Consider the following 22,130-nt stretch of genomic DNA (forward strand, 5'->3'; position numbering starts at 1 on the left):
GAATTCACCAGGAGATAAAAACTTGAATTGTAATCCTTGACTGCTAACTGCTGGATGAGTAAATAAGCAAAACTAAAACTAATACCTTGTGTAAACTTTAGGAAATACGTTGCAAAAACAATAAAATATGAGTTAAGAAAAAGGACAATTATTAATTTTGTAAACACAAAAACATTAGCTAAAGCAACTTTTCTCCTAAACTTGAAATTATAAGTTATCCATCAGAACCTAAAAACATAAATGCAGTGGGTTGCCTTGAGTTTTTAAGTTTTCGCAATGTTTTTTTTTTTAACAGTGTAGCAAGCCAAACCTACCTTTACAAAGTGACAATATGTGCAAAAACTGCAGACTTTAAAGTCATTTCTTTCCACCAGATGCCTCACGAACAATTGTGTTGCCGTGTTGTGGCAAACTCAAATGCTGCTGCATATAAATAATTCAGCTTGATTTACTTTGAAGCCATGAAAAGTTTGGTATAAATAACCATATTGTAAAGATGGAGAGAAAAAAGGAGTCCTCTCACAGGATCAGCAGGACACACCTTCCTCTCTCTCTCTTTCAGCACAGAGCCTCGCTGTGCTTTCCCAGAATTCCTTGCAGCTCTTCAGTCCCAGTGGATCTGTTCTCCTCTATTTGCTGTGGCAGCAAACCAATCCAGTGCCTTTACTCCTAAGAACATCCAGCCAATCGCAACCGAGCATGGCAATGACCCACTTAGGCACACGCACTCACATCTCTCTACCTCTCACCTTGAACATCTCGTCAAGGTTGTGCAAGGGTACCAAACTGTGTGTGTGTCTGCGTGTGTTAGGTAGACAGCACCAACAACCAGGAGACACTCCTGTCAAACCAGCACTAAACACAAATAATCACACAGACACTTAGAACAATTAGATTCCAGTTTGGCGTGAACTTTCTGATCTTCTCACAAAGTATCAAGTCAGTCAGAAATGTTGCTTCTTTATGCATTATCATTTGTATCATCATATCTGCTCAATACAAGGAGAGAGTTAGCCTAACAGAAAAATAGGAAGAATGAGGGTGAGGGCTTGCCAGTCTGTGGCCAAAACATGCTTTTTACCTTTGCATCTCAAGCATGCTAATTAAGGCTGTTTGTGAAGTGAGTTGGGCATTGTAGCTGTGACACAAGATAGAAACACCCTAAATTATATCTTGCTTTAAAGGAAAGAAGTAGAGTTTATTTAGGCTTTTGTGCTTTTCAAGTTTGTGTTTTTTTAATATAAAATAGGATACGAAATAAAAGCAAGTTTTCATTTAGCTTCTTTTTAAAAGGCATCAACAGTGACAGTGTCCACAGATGTAAGGTCTAATGGAAGCGAGTGCCACAACATGTAGTTCTATGTAAAATAAATTTGGGCAAGACAGCCACCACACTTATCAAAACTGAACGCCTGATCAAAACTATCACAGAGATTTCTCACAATTTAGAAACCTAAAGATGAATCAGATACAAGATTATCAGTTTGTGTGGAAACGCAGTTGTCTGGGACAATATTTACAGACAGATAATTATTTAGCATCCAGTTCTTTATACCACGAATGCCGTCCTGAAGAACAGACAGTAACAGTTTCACGATGTGTCCAAGCAGAAGCTTATACAAGGCAAGCAAAATGGAGCCCGGGACTGAACCTTGAGGCACACCGTGACATAAAGCAGCAGAAGAAATCACAAAAATTAGCAGAAGGAAGTAAAAAAGTGAGGAGAATCAATCCTGAGCCGACCCAGAGATGTCCATTCAACGTCTAAGTCTCTGAATCAGGATCCTATAATCGAAGGCAGCAAAGATCCAATAGTCCAGCGCTGAATTGTCTTTTTTAGTTTTACTCTAAATTATTCTCATAATTTGCTAAATGAACCTCATGCAATATCAAATAAAGCTAGAAATCTAGTGATTATTAGCATAAGCTCATTGGGAAGATGTTTACAGGTGAGAAGTAGGGTCATCGTTTCCTCATAGATTTGTGGTCACTCAAACATCTTTTGCAATCAGACCAGTCGCCCCCTGCTGGCTGTTAGAAGACTGTAGCCTTAAGGCACTTTTACACATTACTTCACTTTTCACACATGTGAGATATGCGCATGTTTTATCTACAGCCGGTAACTGTGGCAACAGAAATATTACAATAATTTAAAAAATTGTAAAATGCAATTATATATTGCATTTATGTCCGTCTATCAGCACAGTACAGACTTCCTCAATGAAAAGTCCTACAGTGCTGTAGACAATTTCAAATTCCACCACAAGACTCCACATAGCACCGAGGTCAAACTTTTAAAGAAAGAAACTTACAATTAGATCTTTTGCCCTTGCTTCACCTTTTTGTAATATCTTGCTGACAAGCAGCACACAGCAGTGCTGATGACATGTAGCATCCTGTGTCTCCCCAGAAGGGCGAGACCAAAAGTACCACCATGCAAGGCTTCAGCTGATACTGGATAAACATCCTAATGCTGGTGTCACCAACGCTGTTGATATATTTTGTTAAACTCGATTTTGATTTAGCGGTAAAAACAAAGCAGAGTATGTTCTGACGTTATCACACCGTAGGGGCAAACTTAAGGGTTTATCAAAGTTAGACACAGAGATCATCATGATACTTTAACTGTGGAGCCACCAGGCCCTGAGGTGAGATCTATCAGAAAAGCACAATGTCTACAGCCTGGATGTCAAACTCTCAAATAGCTCTTGAGATATTTTACCCTGGAGACTGACGCTGCAAATTTTGCAAAATAACTATTTGATGTGACGCGTGCGCATTTTAGACATCTGGAAAAAGTGACCCACACATCACAGACAGAATGAATAGAAAAGGATCTTTCCTGTTCATTTATTAAAACTATTTCTTTCTGAGCGTGTGCCTTCACAGGTGGATAATATGGATGAATGCAGGGAGGAGAAAGCAGTCTGGTACGACAGGAAAGTTCAGAGACTGTTGCTGCTTGTGGAGAAGTGCAAACATCAGCATGTTGTGAGCTGACAATACGAGAGGGAGATGTTTATTGTAAACACAAATACTGCTCTCCCTCTTAAAAAACGTTTGGTTCTGTTGCCTTTTTCTTTTTATAACAGGTTACATGTCAGCTAAAAAAAAAAAGACGAATGAAATAAAGTAAAATAAAAAAGCCCTCAGTGCTCTCGGTGTTACTGAGGTTTCGTTTGCTCCGAGGGCTAGAACGTGTGTAAATGCTTCATCAATCCTGTTGTGCTAGTTATGAGATTGACCTGCAAACGTGCACGGCAGCACAGAGAAAACATAGTTTGGTCTTTTGCGTTTTGAGAGTGAAAAAATGAGGACAGTAAAAGTGTTGAGCGATGGGTCACAAGTCAAAAGAGTTCAAACAGGTACAGGTTATAAAAAACATCGAATGCAACTTTAATGGGCTTTTTTTTCATTAAGTATTTCATTAAAAACAAAAAAAATCAATAATAAACAGACAGAATGGAGAATGGGGTCAGATCCACAGCACCACAGTTTGGGCTGAGGTACAGAGGGGTCACAGAGGGGTCACAGAGGGGTCACAGAGGGGTCACAGAGGGAAAAGACTTAAAGTCATTAGTCCATCACTGCTCCCGCGATGAAGACTTATCTCCTCCTCCTCCTCTCATCTCTCTCTCTGTTCCGGTCTCTGTTCTCTTTATTCCTCTCTTTGTCCCTCTCCCTATCCCTCTCCCTTTCTCTCTCCCGCTGCTTCTCGCGCTCCCTCTCCCTCTCTGCCTCATTCTCTCTCTCCCTCGCTCGCTCCCTCTCCCTCTCTGCCTCATTCTCTCTCTCCCTCGCTCGCTCCCTCTCTCTCTCTGCCTCATTCTCTCTCTCCCTCTCTCTCTCCCTCCCTCTGTCTCTCTCCCGTCCGTCATCTCTTTGCCTGTCCGTTTTTCGTCTCCTGTCCTCCACCGCCGCTTCCTCCTCCTCTTCCGATCTGTCGTCTCGTCTGTTCCGCCGGGCGCCGTCGCGTTCACGCCCCTCCGGGTCATGTGCGCGCCCCCTGTCGTCTTTCTTCGCCCGCTTCTCGCTGTCGCTGTCCTCATCTTTGTCTGCTCCGCGTCCAGCTCGCTTCTTGTCTGAAGATTTCTTCTTCTTGTCCTTCTCTCTCGTTTTCTTCCTCCCCTCATCACTTTGTCCTTTCCTCTTCTTCTGCTTCCTGTGTTTAGAGTCCGAGTCTGGAGGACAAAAAGTAGAAAGAAAAAAAACAAACAAATCACACGTTGTCTTTTCTGAAGCAGCAGCTCACATAAATGAAAAACTGTAAAAATTCAGACATTCAACTGAACACAAACATGGGTTTAATAAAACAGAAGGAGACACTCCTGACTACGTTGTTTTATAACAGGAATATTATATTAATGTTACAATATTAAACCTCCCAACTACTGCAGCACTGCTGTGAGCTAGAACAACAAACTGACAATAACACAATGTGCCTGCGTATAAAAGTGAAATAATGTGATTTTCTGAAAGTAAATCTTTAGGTTTCAGTCAGGCGTACCCGAGCTGCTCGAGGAGTCTGACGAGTCTGAATCTGACTCGCTGGATGAGTCGGAGGAGGAGGAATCTGACGAAGAAGAAGACGAGGACGATGTCGAGGAGTCCGATGATTCGACTTCCTGGTTCTGAGTCATGATCATCTTTGGCGCGTTTTTCAAATGTTCCCTCAGCTCATCACTAGGAGAGAAAACGATGTGGGAGAAATGTGAGAGTTCAGTGTTTCTGTGTGAACGTAAACTGCTACATTCATCATCCAATGACATTTTAGATGCAGCGAGAGTCCCACACTTTGAGGCCAGCAGAATTTAACAGAATAAACAACCATTATTTATTGCATATATTAGGAAAGCACTTTACAGTGCAGTTTATTCCAAACCTAACACAGTTAAGCTAAAAGTTTTCTGATTCTGTTTGTAAAAAAATGTGACAGCCATGTTTCTGTGTTTATGCTGTTTCTTGAAGTGTGGCCCTTACGTGAGTCCTCCCAGTCCAATAGAAGTGAAGAAGTTGATGGCGAAGCGAGTGTTTCTGGGATTATCACGAGGAAAGAGACCTTCAAAGAACGGCTGCAGGGTCCTGTAACACACGCAGAGGTCATGATTTATTGTTACGTCCTACTTCATTTACGGGCTCTTTAATTATCACTAGGAGCAACAATAGCCAAGTAAGAGCAAGAAGTCGCATTTTTCTAATTACGTTTCCTTAAATTTGATTTATTACCTCACTCGACTATATCATTAACATTTAAATGTTTTCTGAGTAAAAACTTTGGCTGCCTCTGCAGCAGCTTTAGTAAAGTACAGTTTGAGTGTTGTGCGTGGCTGTGGTGGGAGTGTGGGTTTTCGTACTGGTCTTTCAGCCTCTGGTTAAGTTTTGGCAGACCCATGTAGGCACAGAGCTCTTGGAATAGGATCTTTACAAAGATCCTGCTGGACGACGTTGTGGTGTCCTCGCTCATCTTGATGCACTCCAACACCTGTGTGAGACACATTCAAAAGACAGAGAGACGGTCTAACCAGAGTGGAATGAGTTTCATGGTCACGCTGGGGAGGATCTTTTTTTGTGTCCTTACACTCCACGGCACAGAATCTGTGTAGAGCAGGTGAGCGAACAGTCGCGCCACGTTCCTCAGTTTGTTGGTCTCCAGTCGGTGAATCGTGTCATACTGCTCCGAAAATATCGCCTCGAAACTCTCCATGTACTCCTTCTTCAAGAGACAGAACCTCTACACACACACACACACACACACACACACACACACACACACACACACACACACACACACACACACACACACACACAGTTAACAGATAGAAGCAGTGCTTCGCATCAAAATCAGGTTGAATGATCTCTTTAGTTAAATTAATTACAGTGAAACTTAAGATAACAATAACAAAAAAGATCTGAGGTAAACATGACACATGGCCAATAAACATAAAAAGCTTGAGCACTTCCTTTTAGTTGTTCTTTTCTTTTAAAAAGTGCACAACAAGATTTATATGCACCTCAGTGAAATGGTGACATTCATCGTGCAGAGAATAGAAATACCTAACAAATATCTATGAAGGGAAGATGGAAAACAACCGACTCTTTGAAGCAGGTTTCCCTAAAGCACCACTGTTCGCACGATTGTGGAGATGAAGAGTGTGTGTGTGTGTGTGTGTGTGTGTGTGTGTGTGTGTGTGTGTGTGTGTCTCACCCCAGCCAGCAGGCCAAAAAACTTCTCGTAGGTCCTCTGCTGAGCGCAGCAGTCCAGGATCATGTTGCACAGCTCCTTCTGTTCATACAAACACAACTCTTTCATTAACTACAGTCAAACTACGGCAGTCACATCAACTTGCAGGCTGCGGCCAAGCTGTCAGTGGTCCTATTAGGAGTTCATTTAACATTTGTAGACTTTTGATAGTGTAGTCAGAAGGTCTCTGTGCACTCTGATGTTTCTTATTATTTATGACCGCACTGTTTCAGAGACACAGAGGAGACACATCTAAAGATAACATCCGTCAATAACAACTCGTTACATTACTGTAAGTGTTTTATTGCTGGATGATTTTCATTAAATGGCCTGCATTTGTATAGCGCTTTTCTAGTCCATAGGACCCCAAAGCGCTTTACACTACATTCAGTCATCCACCCATTCACACACACATTCACACACTGGCGATAGCAAGCTACATTGTAGCCACAGCTGCCCTGGGGCGCACTGACAGAGGCGAGGCTGCCGGACACAGGCGCCACCGGGCCCTCTGACCACCACCAGTAGGCAAACACGGGGTTAGTATCTTGCCCAAGGATATTTGGCATGCAGCCAGGATGCAGCCTGGGATCGAACCACCGACCTTCTGATTAGTGGCTGACCTGCTCTGCCACCTGAGCTACAGCCACCCCATTAGTGAAATTTTGTTTAGTTTCATCTGCTACCACTTTTCCAGCGTGCTCTTAGGCAGTGTAGATATTTTTATGCCTTTTTCTCTCCTCTGTCTCACCAGAACAGCACCTCCTCTTTGTTCCAGACTTCCCGTCATACAAATTACAGCTTTCCTTTCCTGATTAACAAAACACACACTTTAGCAGTGTGAAATGGTGCAGTGTCTCTCTCCATGTAGCATCAGAGCTTGTGAGTGAGTGGGGTTAGGCTGTCATGCTGCATTTAAGCCATTGTAAGGGAACAAATGCTTATTTATAGGGTTTCAAAAATTACGTTTACCTCCTATAGTGGTTCTTACACCTGTATGGCCTGCTAGTAATGCAGTTCTAGAGACTGCCCTACTAATCCACCACGATGTAAACAACACAGACCAGCTGAGAATTATCATCTGGGTTTTTGTTCAGATCAATTTACAAATGATGCCTTTAGACTTCTAATTCTGCCATGAAAGCTGTGAAATTGAATGGAAATATGTTTTTTTCTTCAACAGTGAACTGAGTCAGTGCTTAATATCTCGGTTAGTTTAGGTCCAGACTTATATTCCATCAGCAGCTCAGTCACGTTTCACCTTCACCTTACTCTGGATATGAGATCGAACATTTCAGCCTGCATGCCAAAAATATACTTTTGGTGGAAAGGGGAGCAAACCACATTCGTCAAGTTTCAAAGTATTAACATTCTTAGGCTGGTAGGCTGACTGAAAATAACAATCTTTAACACTGGACCAAAGGCAGCCAAACAAAAGGTAATTTTTCAACCTTTGGACTGTATACCATCTACAGTATGTTAACTACCATCAAAAGCTCCTTGATGCTGTCAGGTTCAATCTCATGTCCAGCTTCTTACTATTAAAACAATAAAAGACAAGAATGCTGCCTAAGACACAAGTACATATAAACACACTGTCATCACTTTCATTACATGACTAACAGAACGAGACGCTTCTTTTTCAGTCTCTTACAGGTTTCGACCACCAAAACACTGGTTGTGACAGTGATACAAACAAACACACACACAGCTGATTGTCCTCTGTAAGAGTTTCTCACCACATCCACACACACAGCTGACCTGCACCTGTCACCCTATGAAACCTACTACACGTAATTATCAGCTCAACCTCCATTACAGGAACACAAAAACGATTACAGTGGTCCCTCGAGTTGCGTTCCAAAATTAACCCGCGATAGGTGAAATCCACAAAGTGGCCAACTTATTTTTTTCTTTTTACAATTATTATAGATGTTTTAAGGCTGTAAAACCCCTCACTACACACTTTAAACATTTTTCTGACAGGCATGAACATTTTCACACTTTTCTCTCTTATTTAAACACAAAGTTCAAACTAGAGCTGGGCGATAGAACGATAACGATATGTATCGCGATATAACTTTTACTCGATAGAGAAATTAAACTATCGCGATAGACCTCGCCGCTCTTGTCCTCTTAAAAAAAAAAAAAAAAAAAACAGGTCAGCCAATCCAAATTAAGTAGCGCAGAGCCGAACCAATCACAGCCGCAGCGTCACGTCGCGTGACTTGTTACGTACAGCACAAGTGCCAAGCCGCACGTGTGTTTGTTTGGGAAGCAGCCAGCGCGTAATGGAGGAAATGAGTGTGCCGACTAGAAAAATCAACCGAGCGTGACCAAAGAGAAAACAGATGATGGTTCCAATGCCGGAGAGATTGTCGAACGGAAGAGCCATAGAAGTTCCGTAGTGTGAAGGTATTTCGGCTATTTCAAGTCTGACAAAAAACAGAGTAGCGTGCACTGTAAATTGTGCCGAAAGCAAGTCTGGAAATACAATAAAGTGGTGCATGCGTCACACTGTGCGCCACGTTATTGTTTCGGTGAAATGAATTTCTACAATACTGTTAATTCTACTCTCTGCAGTGTTTAAATGCTTACATATACACACAGTTACTGTCCGTCCACACATACGACTCTGTTCTGCTTCTATGCCCCAGCTTTGTTTACTTTTTCCCACCGAGGCTTCTAGACTTCTGATTGGCCAACATTTCTGCACGGTTAGGAATCTAGCGCCACCTGCTGCTTTGGCATGTTCATAGCAGCGTTTTCCTTCATTTCTGCCTTTATGTGTGGACGGATTATTTTTTTAAACGAAAACGGAAAATCTCCGTTTTCAAAAATACCCGTGTACGTGTGGACGTAGCCTCAGTCTCTGACTGGAAGCGCTAATTCGTCATTCGGCTTTTGTCAGACTAAAGTAACTGTTAAAACTGTTTGAAAAGCTCAGCTATACAACAAGGAGAGATTGAGAATTTCCTTTTAGTTCTCAGTTTATTTGATATTGACAAAAGTTAGTCAGTTTTGTCTGTTCTTCTGTAAAACAAACTAAGATTTATTTTTAGAATTAATATTTTGTTTCTAAGTGGAATTGACAATTTAGTCTGTTTCGTTTGTTCTATTTTGAAACTTAAACGCTTTAGCGGCTGCCTTTTGTGTAGTTTGCAATATTTGCCTTTATTTATCTGAAAAAGTCTCATGTTCCTTAAGTACATCTACCCTGTTGAACTTATTATGGGAAATAAATATTTAAATAAAAACAAGCTGCTGATTATTTCACATTTTACTTGTGAGCAACGGCACATTTAAATCTTACAAATATAGTTATTTGGCTTATATCGTGATAGATATCGTTATCGCCTGAAATGAAAAAAACATATCGTGATATGAAAAAATCTCATATCGCCCAGCTCTAGTTCAAACCCTCGTAGAAAAAAAAAAAGTCCAGTATTATAGAAAGAAACCCGCGGCTGCCTTTGACGGTGCAAAACCCCACGGTTTCAGCTCAATTCTCATTTTTGATGGCTAGCTGAGTGTTCAACAGCTAGCCATCAAAGGATGCACGCCAAGTTTTCACCCAAACTTCAGTATCACGATAGTTTTAGATTAATCCTCTGTGGACAAACTCACAGCGATGAAACTTTACAATTGTGCGTTTTCAGTGTAAGTCTGTTTGTGGACTCACCGTTTGGCTTTCCGGGAAATCCATCTTAATCAGTTTGTGAGCACACTCCTCAAAGTCCAAGCTGCAAAAACAATCAATCTATTAATCAATCAAACAATCGATCACAGGTGTACAATTGTGAGCTCATGCTGGTGTGTTTCTGTTTGTGTCGTTTAATCAATCGGCTTCACTTTTTCATCCTGTTGTCCAAGCTTGTGAACCGTTCTTCAGTGAAACCATGGTAACGAGGATGCTCATACACAGGTTTCTATAGCTGTCTTTGTGAGCGCACTCTGTGGCCTAATACATTTCCTAGCACTAAACTCTTAACCAGCCTTGAACAGGCTTTTTGAAGGGAGGATTAGTCAGAGTCCTCCCTCCTAAGGTTTTAAATTCAAACAGGTCCTCAGAAAGACACACGCACGCACACGCACGCACGCACACACGCATGCACAGCCTTAATTATCAGTCCAACTCCATCAAATATAGTGGGAGCTGTAAATAACTGCCAACACCCGCAGAGAAAACTACGTCACTCACTGTATGAATGTGTATTTTTAGGAGTGTGTTCCACCGTGTTTGTGTACCTGGACTGGATAGCGAGGTAGATGGTTCTTCTGAAAGCAACCAGGTTGACTTCTGTCTTATCAAAGATGGTGACTTTCTCGTCTTAGAGGGAGACAAACACAAAGGTCATCTTTAAAAGGGAGCTGATTGGATGTGTTAAATGTGTTAAAATCAGAACAGGAAAAATGTTTAAAAATCAAAATAGTTCAATGTAAACACAATCAGTTCTTAATGAAATGTCACCTGAGTAATTATCGTTCATTAGTGCAATATAGGATTTACATGAACCAATGATGCAAGTAATCTAGTTTAATTGGGGTCACACAGCATGCACTTCACTTTTAATTAGGGCTGCCACGATTAGTCGACTAGTCACGATTATGTCGACTATTAAAATCGTCGACGACTAATTTAATAGTCGACGCATCGTTTGAAGCTTTGTAAGATCACAAAGGACGCAGGAATGAGTAGTAGGATTTAAGAGTGTAATAACGGACTGAAACAGAAGATGGCAGCACTGCATGTACAAGGATGCCAGCTGCCGTTAAACCCCGAAGAAGAAGAAGCTGTGTCCCAGAATTCATAGCGCAGCCCAGCGCAGTTGTCAACAATGGCGGTAGCTAGTTAGTTTTAACTTTACTCTTATTATTCTTTCTGGGTCACAAAATAAACGTTTAACATATTTTCAGGCAAGAATGTAGCTGTGTAAACCTCAAATATCTGCTCAGTTTATCAAGACACCACATATTTTCAAAAGCGCTCCGACGTTTTCGGAGATCTGTTACCCACTAGCTCGTTAGCTAGGCGGGGGCAAGGCTAACTAGAGCCGTGAGAACACCGGACTCCCGGCAAATCGTTTTCAAACCCACCGCCGTCTTTCGCTAGTCAGGTTAAACATATATATAAGTCACTTAGATAACTTAAAAATGTTATTGTTTGGCTTTCTTTAGTATTTTATTTGTTCCTGAGTAAATCGGTTTGGCTGAGATTAAAGTTATAGTTTTTGCACAGCTAAAACTGTCAAGCAGACAGCTGATTATCAGAAGTGTGAGACGCTGGAGAATATACTCCGGTGTCCTGTTATATTTTAGAAAGCAAGGAGTTTATTAAACTTCACCGAAACAATCTGCAAATTTCATTAAAAATTAATAAACTACCATCTTGTCTTTATTTTTAGTTAGCACAAACACTTCAAGCTGTAAGCTAATGATAGTTATATAAGACCAGATGCTGCTGGTGCAATAAGCTGTACGCTGTATGTCCAATGGATGATGATCTGATTAGTCGACTAATCGCAAAAATAATCGGTGACTAGTCGACTATCAAAATAATCGTTTGTGGCAGCCCTACTTTTAATAATACTCAAACTTAGTAATTACTTGCTTATTACTTGTCTTGATGTAACGGTATTAGTTACATCAAAGGTGCCACCAAAAGTGAGTCAGTGACTCATGTTAAAATGGCCACATTCACACATGAAAACAACATATTTACAGTGTGGTATAATAACGGTTCATATATAGGTTACGTATTATTTTTGTAACTCATACATTTGGATAAAGTCCAGGCTAAAAATTTGTGGTCTGGTTCTTCAGTTTGATAGTCAGCTGCAGTTTGCTTTCTTTTAACAACTTTTGCTAATCGGAGCTGAAATTAATTTAACCAAATTAACTAGCAGGTATTTCTGTTTGTGTAACACCCATACAGTTTATGGATGAAGGTTGCTAGCACACTCTTGTTTAGATATAGTCACTCCTGGGCAGGAAAAAAACGACAGCATAGCAGCGCCTAAAATGCTCATTGACTCATTGATGTTATGTTTTTAAATGCTTTACTGTCCGTTCTCCTGTAGCTGCTGTACTCAGAACTATATTTAGTTAGTGCTAATGCTTTTAGTGTAATGCAGTCACAGGAAAAAAATGTATTAAAATTACTCCGCTGCTTTTACTGGCAGCTAATTGTTTTAAATATTCCAAGAGGTAATGAGCCATTCGATGAAAGTCTGGAGGCAAAAAACTCCAAACAAATTTCTCAGCAAGCTGGCCAACTCCTTTTACAGAGCTCTGCTGTGTTTGGAGAAAAAAAGCCTTAAAAGTGAAAATAATCTGGACTGTCCAAGGCATGACAGATAATTGGAAATTACAGAAAGATCCTCAGTACAACAGTTCTGTTAGCTGGTTACACTAAAGCTGAATCTGGGCTGAACATCAAGCTATATTGCCCTAGATATTTGTCTTTGCTTACAGCCCTGGAGTCAGAATCTCCCTCCATTTTCAAGCTTATAAATTATATTTCTGAAAATGTAAAAATAATTTATTATGGAACAGACTTGGGGGTTATTTCATGATACCATCTCTCAAAAAAGTCTTTAGTCTAACTATTTATTATTTGTGATGTTTAAAATAAATATCACTGTGTTATTTTATCAGATATCAATACAACTGTTTTCACAGGCCAAGTGTTTAAGCCTCAGCAGATTAACGTATTTGTCTCACCATCTCCTTCCTCCTCATTCTCATCTTCCTCATCATCGTCGTCATCATCACTGCCATCTCCCTCCTCCCCTGAATCGCTGCTACCCTCATCCAGGATATCTGAAATGATGCACCATCAAACTTTGGTTAAGCTGTAAACGAGCAGACAGGTGATTGGACAGTTCAGAGTGTGATGATTTCTTACCTCTTTTAAGAGTTTTATATTTTTCCTCATTCTCCAGGAAGTCTGGATCCATCTTAAATACATCTAAGTGAACAAACACACAAAGACTGTGTAAACATTTCTGAAAAGTCCCATGACTCCTCCCTTCCTCCCACTCTCCCTCAGGTCTTACTGAGGATGTCCTCGGGGTTGTATTCGTCATCTAGCGGCAGCATGTGAGTGAACTGGTCATCCTCATCCACCAGATCCAGGCCTTCTGGGATTACTGGATGATCTTTGAAACCATCCTTCCTGATAGCAAACATCACCTCTATCATGTACTGGACCCTTTTGTCAATGGTCGACTCATGGAGGACATTCCTAAGACGCTCAAATATGGCTGGAAAGAGAAACAGGGAGAATGTGCATAAACTTTCTGAATTCTGAAATTCAGAAAAATTAATTCTCACAAGTATTTCAAGAGAAAAGAGATGACAACGCGAGGAGAAATAAAGTCTCTTAGCAGTTAATACTGTTGTAATGAAGCAAGAAAACGCCACTTTTTTGTGTGAAATCACAAAGGCAAAAGTAAATTCTCCAGTTTTCAGGGCTCAGCCATGTTTGAAATGGCTGCAATTTAAAGTTTTAAGTTGTTATCATTTGTTGTTCTAATTAAAGAGCTCAGCCTACACCATCACCTCCCACCATGAAGAAAGAGACAGTTATAAAGCTGCTGCTTCAGCGTACCGTTGATTCCTCGAGGGGACACTTCGGTCAGCTTGAGACCACATTCCTTCAAGAAGGAAATGGCGACCTCCACACTGTCATCAGTTGGACGCTCGAGCAGCAGAGTGAGCATCTCCAGACACAAAACCTCGTGGGCCTGAAGGCGAGTGACATCAGAGCAGAAAGGGACAGAAAAAGCACGCACCCAATTAGAATCTGGACGTCAACCCTCGAGCCCTCGGTCAGTATTTAACTTTGAAATCGGGACCTACCACGTTCTGGTTGATGAGATGAGCCACGAACTTCGACGCGGTCAGGCACTGTTGCTAGAAAACAAGATGAAGATTTTAATGCATGACTACTGCTGATAATTACTCAAACACATTTAATATCAGTGTCATAAAAAAGACATTTCTGCCTGTATTTGTTACAGACAATTTAATTTTGTACAGATTGTTCAAGCCTTCAAGAGATCATACTAAAATTATCCACAGCAGGTAGAAACACACTCTGGACTGCGTTCACAAGCTTCCAGCACTGCCAGTTATTTCTCTTATTTAGATCCAGTTTCTTTTTTATCTCAGTAATTTGGACACATGCGGCATCAGTCTGCTCAAATTGGAACATTTCCACCTCTGTCACTTGAGAAAGGACTTTTAGATTCAGACTGATTCTCATTCAAAACCTATTCTCAAATTAATAAACAGAAAAGGAGGCCTATTTTTAGCCTCTTACTCCAGTAATACGCAAAAACAAGCATAAAAAGTAGAATATGCAAAGTCCAACTGATGAAGGTCAAACAGACATTTGAACTGCCTCATGTCCCACCATAACACACATGCTCACAGCGCTTGCTGTTTGTTATAATACTGTAGACAGAAGTTTCCAAAGTAATCAATTTTAGTCATTAATATGCAAATGAAAGCAGCAAGGTGCTCTAATATCTAATCAGATCATCTCCTCCACATGCAGCATCTGTGATTTATATATGATATGCTATTCATGAGTCACTGTGTTTAGCAGTGGCAAGATATAAAAAGTTATATTTTTAATACCAGAATGACAGGTGCATCATTTGGAGGCATCTTATTCTTTGTCTTTATGAGAAGAATGACATGAAGATGACTGTTAGGTGTTATTAATGTTTTGTCTTCTGCTGTAATTTTCCTAAAGTCACCGTCCTTCAAAACACAAAAGTGAGCCTTTGGAAGTTAAACAGACTGCGCACAGGGTCATCCAGCCTCAATAAGTTTCTAAAGTGCTGCAGTGTGTATTGGTCAGATGATCTTGTTTACTAGTCCTGGACTTCAATGTTCAGATGTTATAAGTATCTGGGCGTCTACGTGTGACAGTAACACTTCACTATCACTGTTTGTGGATCACTAATCAACGGCGACAGACAGATGGGTACCTTGAGGTTGCGGCGGTAGCTTCTCCTGAAAGTCAGGATGAGACGTTTAAGGATCAGCTCTCCGATCTGAGGGAACTTTGAGTTGATGATGGCAACGACAGCAGCGTAGACATGAGTGAAAATGGGAGAGGCCGTCTGAGCCTGCAGTATCGAGCGAGCCAGCAGTCCCCTGACAGGCAAAGAAGCAGTTACGGGGAGTGCGTCAGTCACGAAGGTCTTTTTTCACTCTCTTTAATCAATCACGCTAATCTGGAAACTTGAAGCTAATAAGGTGTTTGATGTCTGTGCAAAAATTACAGGCCTCTGCTGCACAAAGCCTTATCGTAAAATGTACACGAATGAATGCATTTTCACTCTCATCCGACAGATACAACAAACTCCATTTGACTTCAAAGGTCATTGAAAATCTAACACTGACGTCTCATTGGTGTGTGTGTGTGTGTGTGTGTGTGTGTGTGTGTGTGTGTGTGTGTGTGTGTGTGTGTGTGTGTGTGTGTTCACCTTCCCCTGACGATATTTTCCTGCAGCAGCTCCTGGATGATGTTGATAATGTTGGATACGTTGACTTTGTTGATAAGACCGTTGATGGACTTCTTTAGAGCTTCCCAGCTCATCCTCTGATAGGCCAGGCTGTATAACAGACAGGGTGTCATCAATTACATGCAGTTCTTTAAATAAACAGCTTTTTTTTTTTTAAACTGCAGTTTTACTGCAGGTACATTTGTAATGAATGCAACTAATCTGATTTGTTTTACTACTGTCTGTTATGCAGTTAGGTGCAGGAACAGTTTATAGTTTGACATGGTGATGTGTCCAAGTATCACAACAGAATAAAAAGAAAAAAAGTGTTTGAACACTTCTAGTGTATAAACATTTCAAAACATTCACACCTGGACTTGGACTGCAGCTTCCAGTGACACTTTCTAATCTTAGTGTATAGGATTAAAGTACTGAAATGCTCTCTTACCTGCTCTTGTCAGTGATTTGCTGCTGCATCAAGCGCAGCTTAGCGGGAGGAATATAAGCGCCCCCAGTCCTCGTCAGGATTGGATCAAGCTCCTCCTTTTTCTTTTTGACTGGCGGCTCATTGGCCGCAGCTGGTCCCCTGTCAGCCAGAGGGGAAGCGGAGCGACCCCGCCTCCTGTGATCTGAATCAGCCTCTCGATTGGCTCGTCGGTCAAAACGGCCATCTCTGTCATCGCGCCGATCATCATAGCGATCCCTGCAGCAAAGAAGAAACAAAGGAGCAGGTTACTTATTTAAGTAACACTTTTCCTTAAAAGAAAAAACTCTCAGGTCTGAATATGACTTGATTAATCCAGAGAAACCAAATCATATCAACACCGTTATGCTGAATTGGATTTTTAAAGTTTTCGTTTTAGCAGGATTTATAAAAGTTGCCAAGCAGCTGGGAATCTAATGTCTAATAGGGCTGTGCGATCTGACCAAAATCTCATATCCCGATATAAGACATCCATCGTCCGATATCGAATATAAATCACAAAAATTTAACATTTTCTGTCAGTTCTGTGAATCTCGGGCAGCTCGACATGCGTGAAGTGTTTCCAGCTGGGCGTCGTGTAGTCGAGTGTTTTAACTGATTCATGAAACGATACATTTTTAGACATAAGTTGTAACGGCCACCGTTTTCTTTGTGAGCATTTATTACACGGCGTGCTGCGGGGAAAAGCCTGTTCTAACGTTTGAGTCTAAGGTTTATTTTTTAGCACCTGGCGGCTCTTTTTTACTTCTCATCCGTAAAAACACTCTACATACTCTTTCATGTTATTCCGTTTATTTTGAAATGTCTCAACAGGATCTTGAGCTTTATTGTGAAAGGTTTATGTGGAAAATAAACAACCAGACGTGCTACCGTTGTTGTTGCTAACGACAACGCATAAAAACAGCCGCTTGTCCGTCCGTAGTGTGGTTATATTAAATATAAGAGAAAGAGAGAACTTTAAGAAATTAATATAGCCACTACAGTGACCATCAAAACCATGAAAAAATATTGCCGTAAACTTTGTTTTGTGACACCACGAAACAAACGATAGTGTAAAATGAAACAATAGATGCTTTTATATCGTCATCCGATATATATCGTACAGCCCTAATATGTATGTATGTATATATATATAACTTGTTAACCCATATGGACTAAGGGCCACATCGGTGCTAAAATGAACACAAGCCAATCACAAAAGCTGCCTTTACCGTGCATAACGTCTTCTGTCATAACGGTCCCTCTCCCTGGATCGGGATCTGTCACGTCCTCTTGACCTCGACCTCTCTCTTCCTCTGGATCTCGACCTGTCCTGTCCTCTGGATCTTGATCTTGATCTCGCCCTCCCTCTAGATGTAGATCTGTCCTTTTCCCTGGATCTGTTTCTGTCTCTTTCTCTGGATCTATTTTTCTCTCTGGATCTGGATCTGTCCGTATCCCTGGATCTGGACCGATCTTCTTCCTTGGACCTGGATCTGTCTTGCTCTTTGGATCTTGATCTTGATCTCTGGAACAACAAATAAGCCCAGTGACAGCATTATTTTTTTTAAGTTTTCATGTGTTAAAATGATTTGGAACAATCTGAATGCAAGAATGATTTGGACAACACGGAGAACACCAGAGCAGCACAAAACCAAGCTGTCATTTTTAAAAGTTTGAGTTGAGCTGAAAAAGAGAGACAACCCAGCAATGTGAAGTCGGTCTGCCTCAGGTCCTGCATCAAGTAAAAGCCTGTATGCACCTGGGGAGCTCGTGTCTAAGCTGACAGTAATGGAAACAAAGTCCTCTTTGATTTGTGATTCTGTCAGTCAACAAGTTAAATCTTTATTCAGTGTCTTCTTCACTGGATGCACTCATAAATCAGGCCAGCTGACACTAAACATGCTACTGTGTCTTACATCGGTGCCTCAAGCTTAAACTGGGTCCTGTTCTCATGGTAACCATCTCTTCAGACCAAGCAGTTTTTCACACCAGCTGTCCAGAACTGCAGCCTGAATAATCTACTGTGCAACGTGCAGACTAATGCACAGCCACATTTTCAAATGCAACATAATCAAGTAAATAAGCCTCTTCTTCAGGTACTTTATTCAAAACTATTCTGACATTCAAGATCACTTTTAGGCAAGAATAGTAACAAAATGCTTCAGTTCCCATTTCCACACAAAAATACACCAACTGAATAAATACTGTCAGTTCCTGAACTCTTCTTTGGACAGTATCTAAAACATAACATGGATCACTAAACTCCGTTGACCAAAGCATCTGACTGCATTAACTTTTTAAGATTTTGGTGTTTCTGAATTTCTTGTTTTGGCTGGATAATTTTTATTACTGCCGTGAATCTCAACTATTGTTCGGTATAGTTGGGGAAATCAACTTACTTACTCCACCTACTACTAATGGCGTTTCTCACTCCAAACTCAACATTTTTGATTGATGAGGAATTATAATATACAATATATATATTTAGAAATATAAAAAAAGGCTTTCAGCATATGTTTCACCCTCTGTAACTGTCTGAAAGCACCCGATTCTTCCATTTCTACCGTAGTAGTCTGTACATTATGAAATGTGACAGACTAGTAAAAGCCACATTTCTTACTTTGATCTGAGCCACGCTGCTTCGAATCTTTCTCAGTGCTGATGAATGATGTTCATCCTCATCACTGCTGCTGCTGCTGTCTGAACTGCTTGAGGATGGGCTCCTGGAGGGCCTGCGGTCCACAGGACTTGGCTGAGGGGACCGTCGCTCATTGGGGCTTCTTTCAACTGAGCCAGCCTGCTGGGGTCTGCCCGATGCTGGACTAGACTCATTCTCTGAAGGTCCTGCAAAGAGAAAAACAGATCAAGAGCAGTATTAGTATATCCATTCAATATATCCTTCTTCTTCCACTTACCCAATTTAGGGATACTTTGGGGCAGAAGGCAGGGTAGACATCGAACAGGTCACCAGTCTCTCACAGGGCTAACCGGAGACCTATGCTTTGGACTATGACTATTCAATAGCTACGTCATAACCGCAAACTTTGCGAAACTTGTTAATCCATATGTCTGGTGGCCACGTAGGTGAAGGACACTCAAACAACTAAACAAATAAAATGGACACCAGCTAACCACAAAAACACACATCTATCTGTTACCATTCGTACCATGCACCCTACAGCGCAACCTAATTACATGTTGCACCAATAGATTCTTCTCATGCATTTCAGGCTACTTTTTCACTGCAGTTTTTGAATTTATCAGTGAGAGAATAACAATCATCATCTCAACATAACAGATAATAATTATAGCATCAATATAAGGACTCACAAATGTCAGCAAATTCCTGATGGGAAATTGCCAAAACTTTTAAAATGGACGTGTAGGAATGTACAAAGAAGATGAAAAACTTGAGACAAATATATTTGCCTTTAAAAAAAATGACCACTACAAAACTGGAGGGAAAAGGTCCGTGTATTTTATTTGTTTATATCAACTGGTACCGAATGAAAAACATGTACACACACCCACACATTAATTTAGACTTAATGTACCAGCACAAACACAACACGTAAATTATGTCGTTAGCGCTACAAAGGTTCACCGCAGAAATCTAAATCAGGTCTAACGGGTGGAAGTACACCAGAGTTCCCAGCAAGGGGTACAGAGAAAATATACAGAAAGACCCAGCTGCTGGATTCAAACCCAGGACCTTCTTGCTGTGAGGTGACAGCTAATGATTGCAGCACCGTATTGCTCAAGTATAACGGATGGAGATTAAAGCGACTCTTATTACAAGAACATTAAGTGTAGGGTTAACAGCAGCATTTACTCACCACTGTTTTCTCTCTGTGCAGGACTGGGACTTCGACTTCTGTCTGCAGAGTCCATACCTGGAAGGGAGGAAAAAAGACAACTAAGACATTCACTTTGATAGGAAAAATGCAGGTTTCAATTAAAGAAACATTTTTTTCTACAAACCCCGTTACATTAGGAAAAAAACATGTTGATGAGTTAATAAGATTTTATGAGACTTTCTGACATAGTACTCTGACACGATTAACGTATTTCTACGAAAGACTCGGTTTACAGACTTGTTGATCTGACATTAGTCTGCTCCAGATAAACTTTACATGAAATCACCAATACTCAATGCAGAACAAAGGATACATTTACTGTATATTAGCCGTTTTGTAAGTGATTAACGATAAAATAAGAGGGACGATGACTTCCTGGTAATGTTTAATCGCCGTACTGAGAGTCAAAAAATTTCATTGCCAACGGACGGAAGAGGTAACAATATGATAACTGGGCATTTCCTGAGGTAAATATTACCAAATGATCAAGTTTGTACGTCTTAATAGCCGATTAAACACATTTTGGGAAGTTTTCTTGAAACGGCAACACCACGCGTTACTAAAACGTCTTTTCAAATCAACTCCTCAGTTTTATCGCCATGTGTGTTAAGCTGAGCTAAAGTTAGCTTGTGTGCTAATGCTGTCTCGGCTACTGCGATCTAAGCTTCTCGCTACTATTTGCTGTCACTAAAACCTTTAAGATTTGATTTCCTTAACACTTTGACAGAAGGTCTGTCCAGCTAAATTGCTTTGTTTGGGTTTTAATGTCCTTACCATGCAATTTCCCGGCTTTCCTTAAATCACTGTCGTTCGTCTGGCGGAAAACTTCCTATAATAACCAACATTACTTCCGGGTGACAGATCGCTTCCGGATTTCACAATAAACGCAGCTTGTGAAGTTTGGTTTACTGTTTTTGTTGTTGTTATTTTTCTTTTCCAGTTTAACTTTGTTTCAGGATTTAACATTTATAAATAAAGTTGTAACACAAGAAATAAAGTGTATAAAATAAAATAAACACACATGGCCTTTTGTACACATGAAATTTGTTCATTTATTGTTTCATTTTGTTGTTGTTTTTTAATTTTCATGTCCTCAATTGTACACACACAAACTTCTTTTGTGTGTGTACAATTGAGTAAGTACGGGCCAGTTGCTTGAAAACAAGACAACAACTGTAAACAGTTGACTTTTTTCCTCAGAATTCTGGAAAAGAAGAAAAAAAGACGTGCGCACTTTTTTTTCCCAGTGGCCCCAATCCTATTAAATAAATATTTTAAACCTTATGTTTAAAATATTTGAAGGAAGTTTATATCCTCCAGCACAGGCCTTCAGACATCAAAACGATTTGAGCCTAAACGGAGGGAATAATAACACATAAAATACAACCCTGTTGGTGTATCCATCACTCTATTGCATACAGAGATGAAAGAGGAAAAAACACATAGTTTCTGAGTTATTTATAGCAGTGTGCTCGGGTTTAAAAGGCCCCCGACGATGACGTAGTCTCCGCGGTACTTAAGCATCTAGCTAGCACTACTAAAGAGGAGCATAAAAGGAGTAACGTGTTTCAGTTCAAACACAAAATTTATAAAAGCTCAACACGCAAACACACACTTGCTAACGGTAAAACTGGCAGAGAAAATAATAAGAGTTAAGTTCACTCAGAGATGGAGAGCAATGTAAGGAAGAGAAGACAGGAAGAATACCAAAAGGCAAGTACTGCTCAGCGGTATTTGATAAAGTGGAAATTTTAAAACCTGCATGTAATGCCCTCTTTTTTTTTTTGAATGGCATATTAGCTTTGTATATGATATGAAGTTGTGAAACAGTCCAGGAAAACAAACTTAAGTATACTAACTTTGTGTTAGCAGTTGAGTGCAGGATAAACATGTTAGCTAGCAGTAATGGGATTTAAAGTAAAGAACAGTGTGTGTGACTGGGGCACAGAGGCTGTGGTGCTCATGGTCATATTTACGTTACATAAAAGGTAGCAGAGATTCATCTAAATGTAAGTTTATGATTGATTCACAGAATTCCACTAACT

General features: G+C 40.5%; 1 protein-coding gene across 2 annotated transcripts; it reads right to left on the bottom strand.

The window, feature by feature from the left end:
* Positions 1 to 3,366: 3,366 nt before the first annotated feature.
* Positions 3,367 to 20,964, bottom strand: cwc22 (CWC22 spliceosome associated protein). Of its 2 annotated transcripts, XM_080290395.1 has the most exons (21): positions 20,860 to 20,964; positions 20,065 to 20,121; positions 18,849 to 19,072; positions 17,458 to 17,753; positions 16,211 to 16,465; positions 15,745 to 15,873; positions 15,244 to 15,412; positions 14,105 to 14,158; positions 13,854 to 13,989; positions 13,300 to 13,506; positions 13,149 to 13,211; positions 12,965 to 13,063; positions 10,490 to 10,571; positions 9,924 to 9,984; positions 6,206 to 6,283; positions 5,579 to 5,731; positions 5,355 to 5,482; positions 4,981 to 5,082; positions 4,508 to 4,683; positions 3,781 to 4,181; positions 3,367 to 3,738 (listed from the first exon to the last, which is right to left on the bottom strand). In XM_080290395.1, exons 2-21 carry the CDS (start codon positions 20,117 to 20,119, stop codon positions 3,607 to 3,609), a joined length of 3,000 nt encoding a protein of 999 aa, XP_080146521.1. In that variant the 5' UTR covers positions 20,120 to 20,121; positions 20,860 to 20,964; the 3' UTR covers positions 3,367 to 3,606. The 2 variants fall into 2 exon arrangements, with proteins under 2 accessions (XP_080146521.1, XP_080146520.1); XM_080290394.1 differs by having other exon boundaries at positions 3,367 to 4,181.
* Positions 20,965 to 22,130: the final 1,166 nt, after the last annotated feature.

Source organism: Astatotilapia calliptera, chromosome 16 (genome assembly GCF_964374335.1).
Source record: "Astatotilapia calliptera chromosome 16, fAstCal68.1, whole genome shotgun sequence".
Taxonomy (NCBI): Eukaryota; Metazoa; Chordata; class Actinopteri; order Cichliformes; family Cichlidae; genus Astatotilapia; species Astatotilapia calliptera.

What these genes read in the sequence shown, in the direction of transcription:
- cwc22 (XM_080290394.1), bottom strand. Translation starts at nt 20,119, where the DNA reads ATGGACTCTGCAGACAGAAGTCGAAGTCCCAGTCCTGCACAGAGAGAA. An exon ending in GCTACCGCCGCAACCTCAAG is followed by an intron (nt 14,159 to 15,243) that starts GTACCCATCTGT and finishes CTTGTTTTCTAG; the next exon opens with CAACAGTGCCTGACCGCGTC. An exon ending in ATATAAAACTCTTAAAAGAG is followed by an intron (nt 13,064 to 13,148) that starts GTAAGAAATCAT and finishes GCATCATTTCAG; the next exon opens with ATATCCTGGATGAGGGTAGC.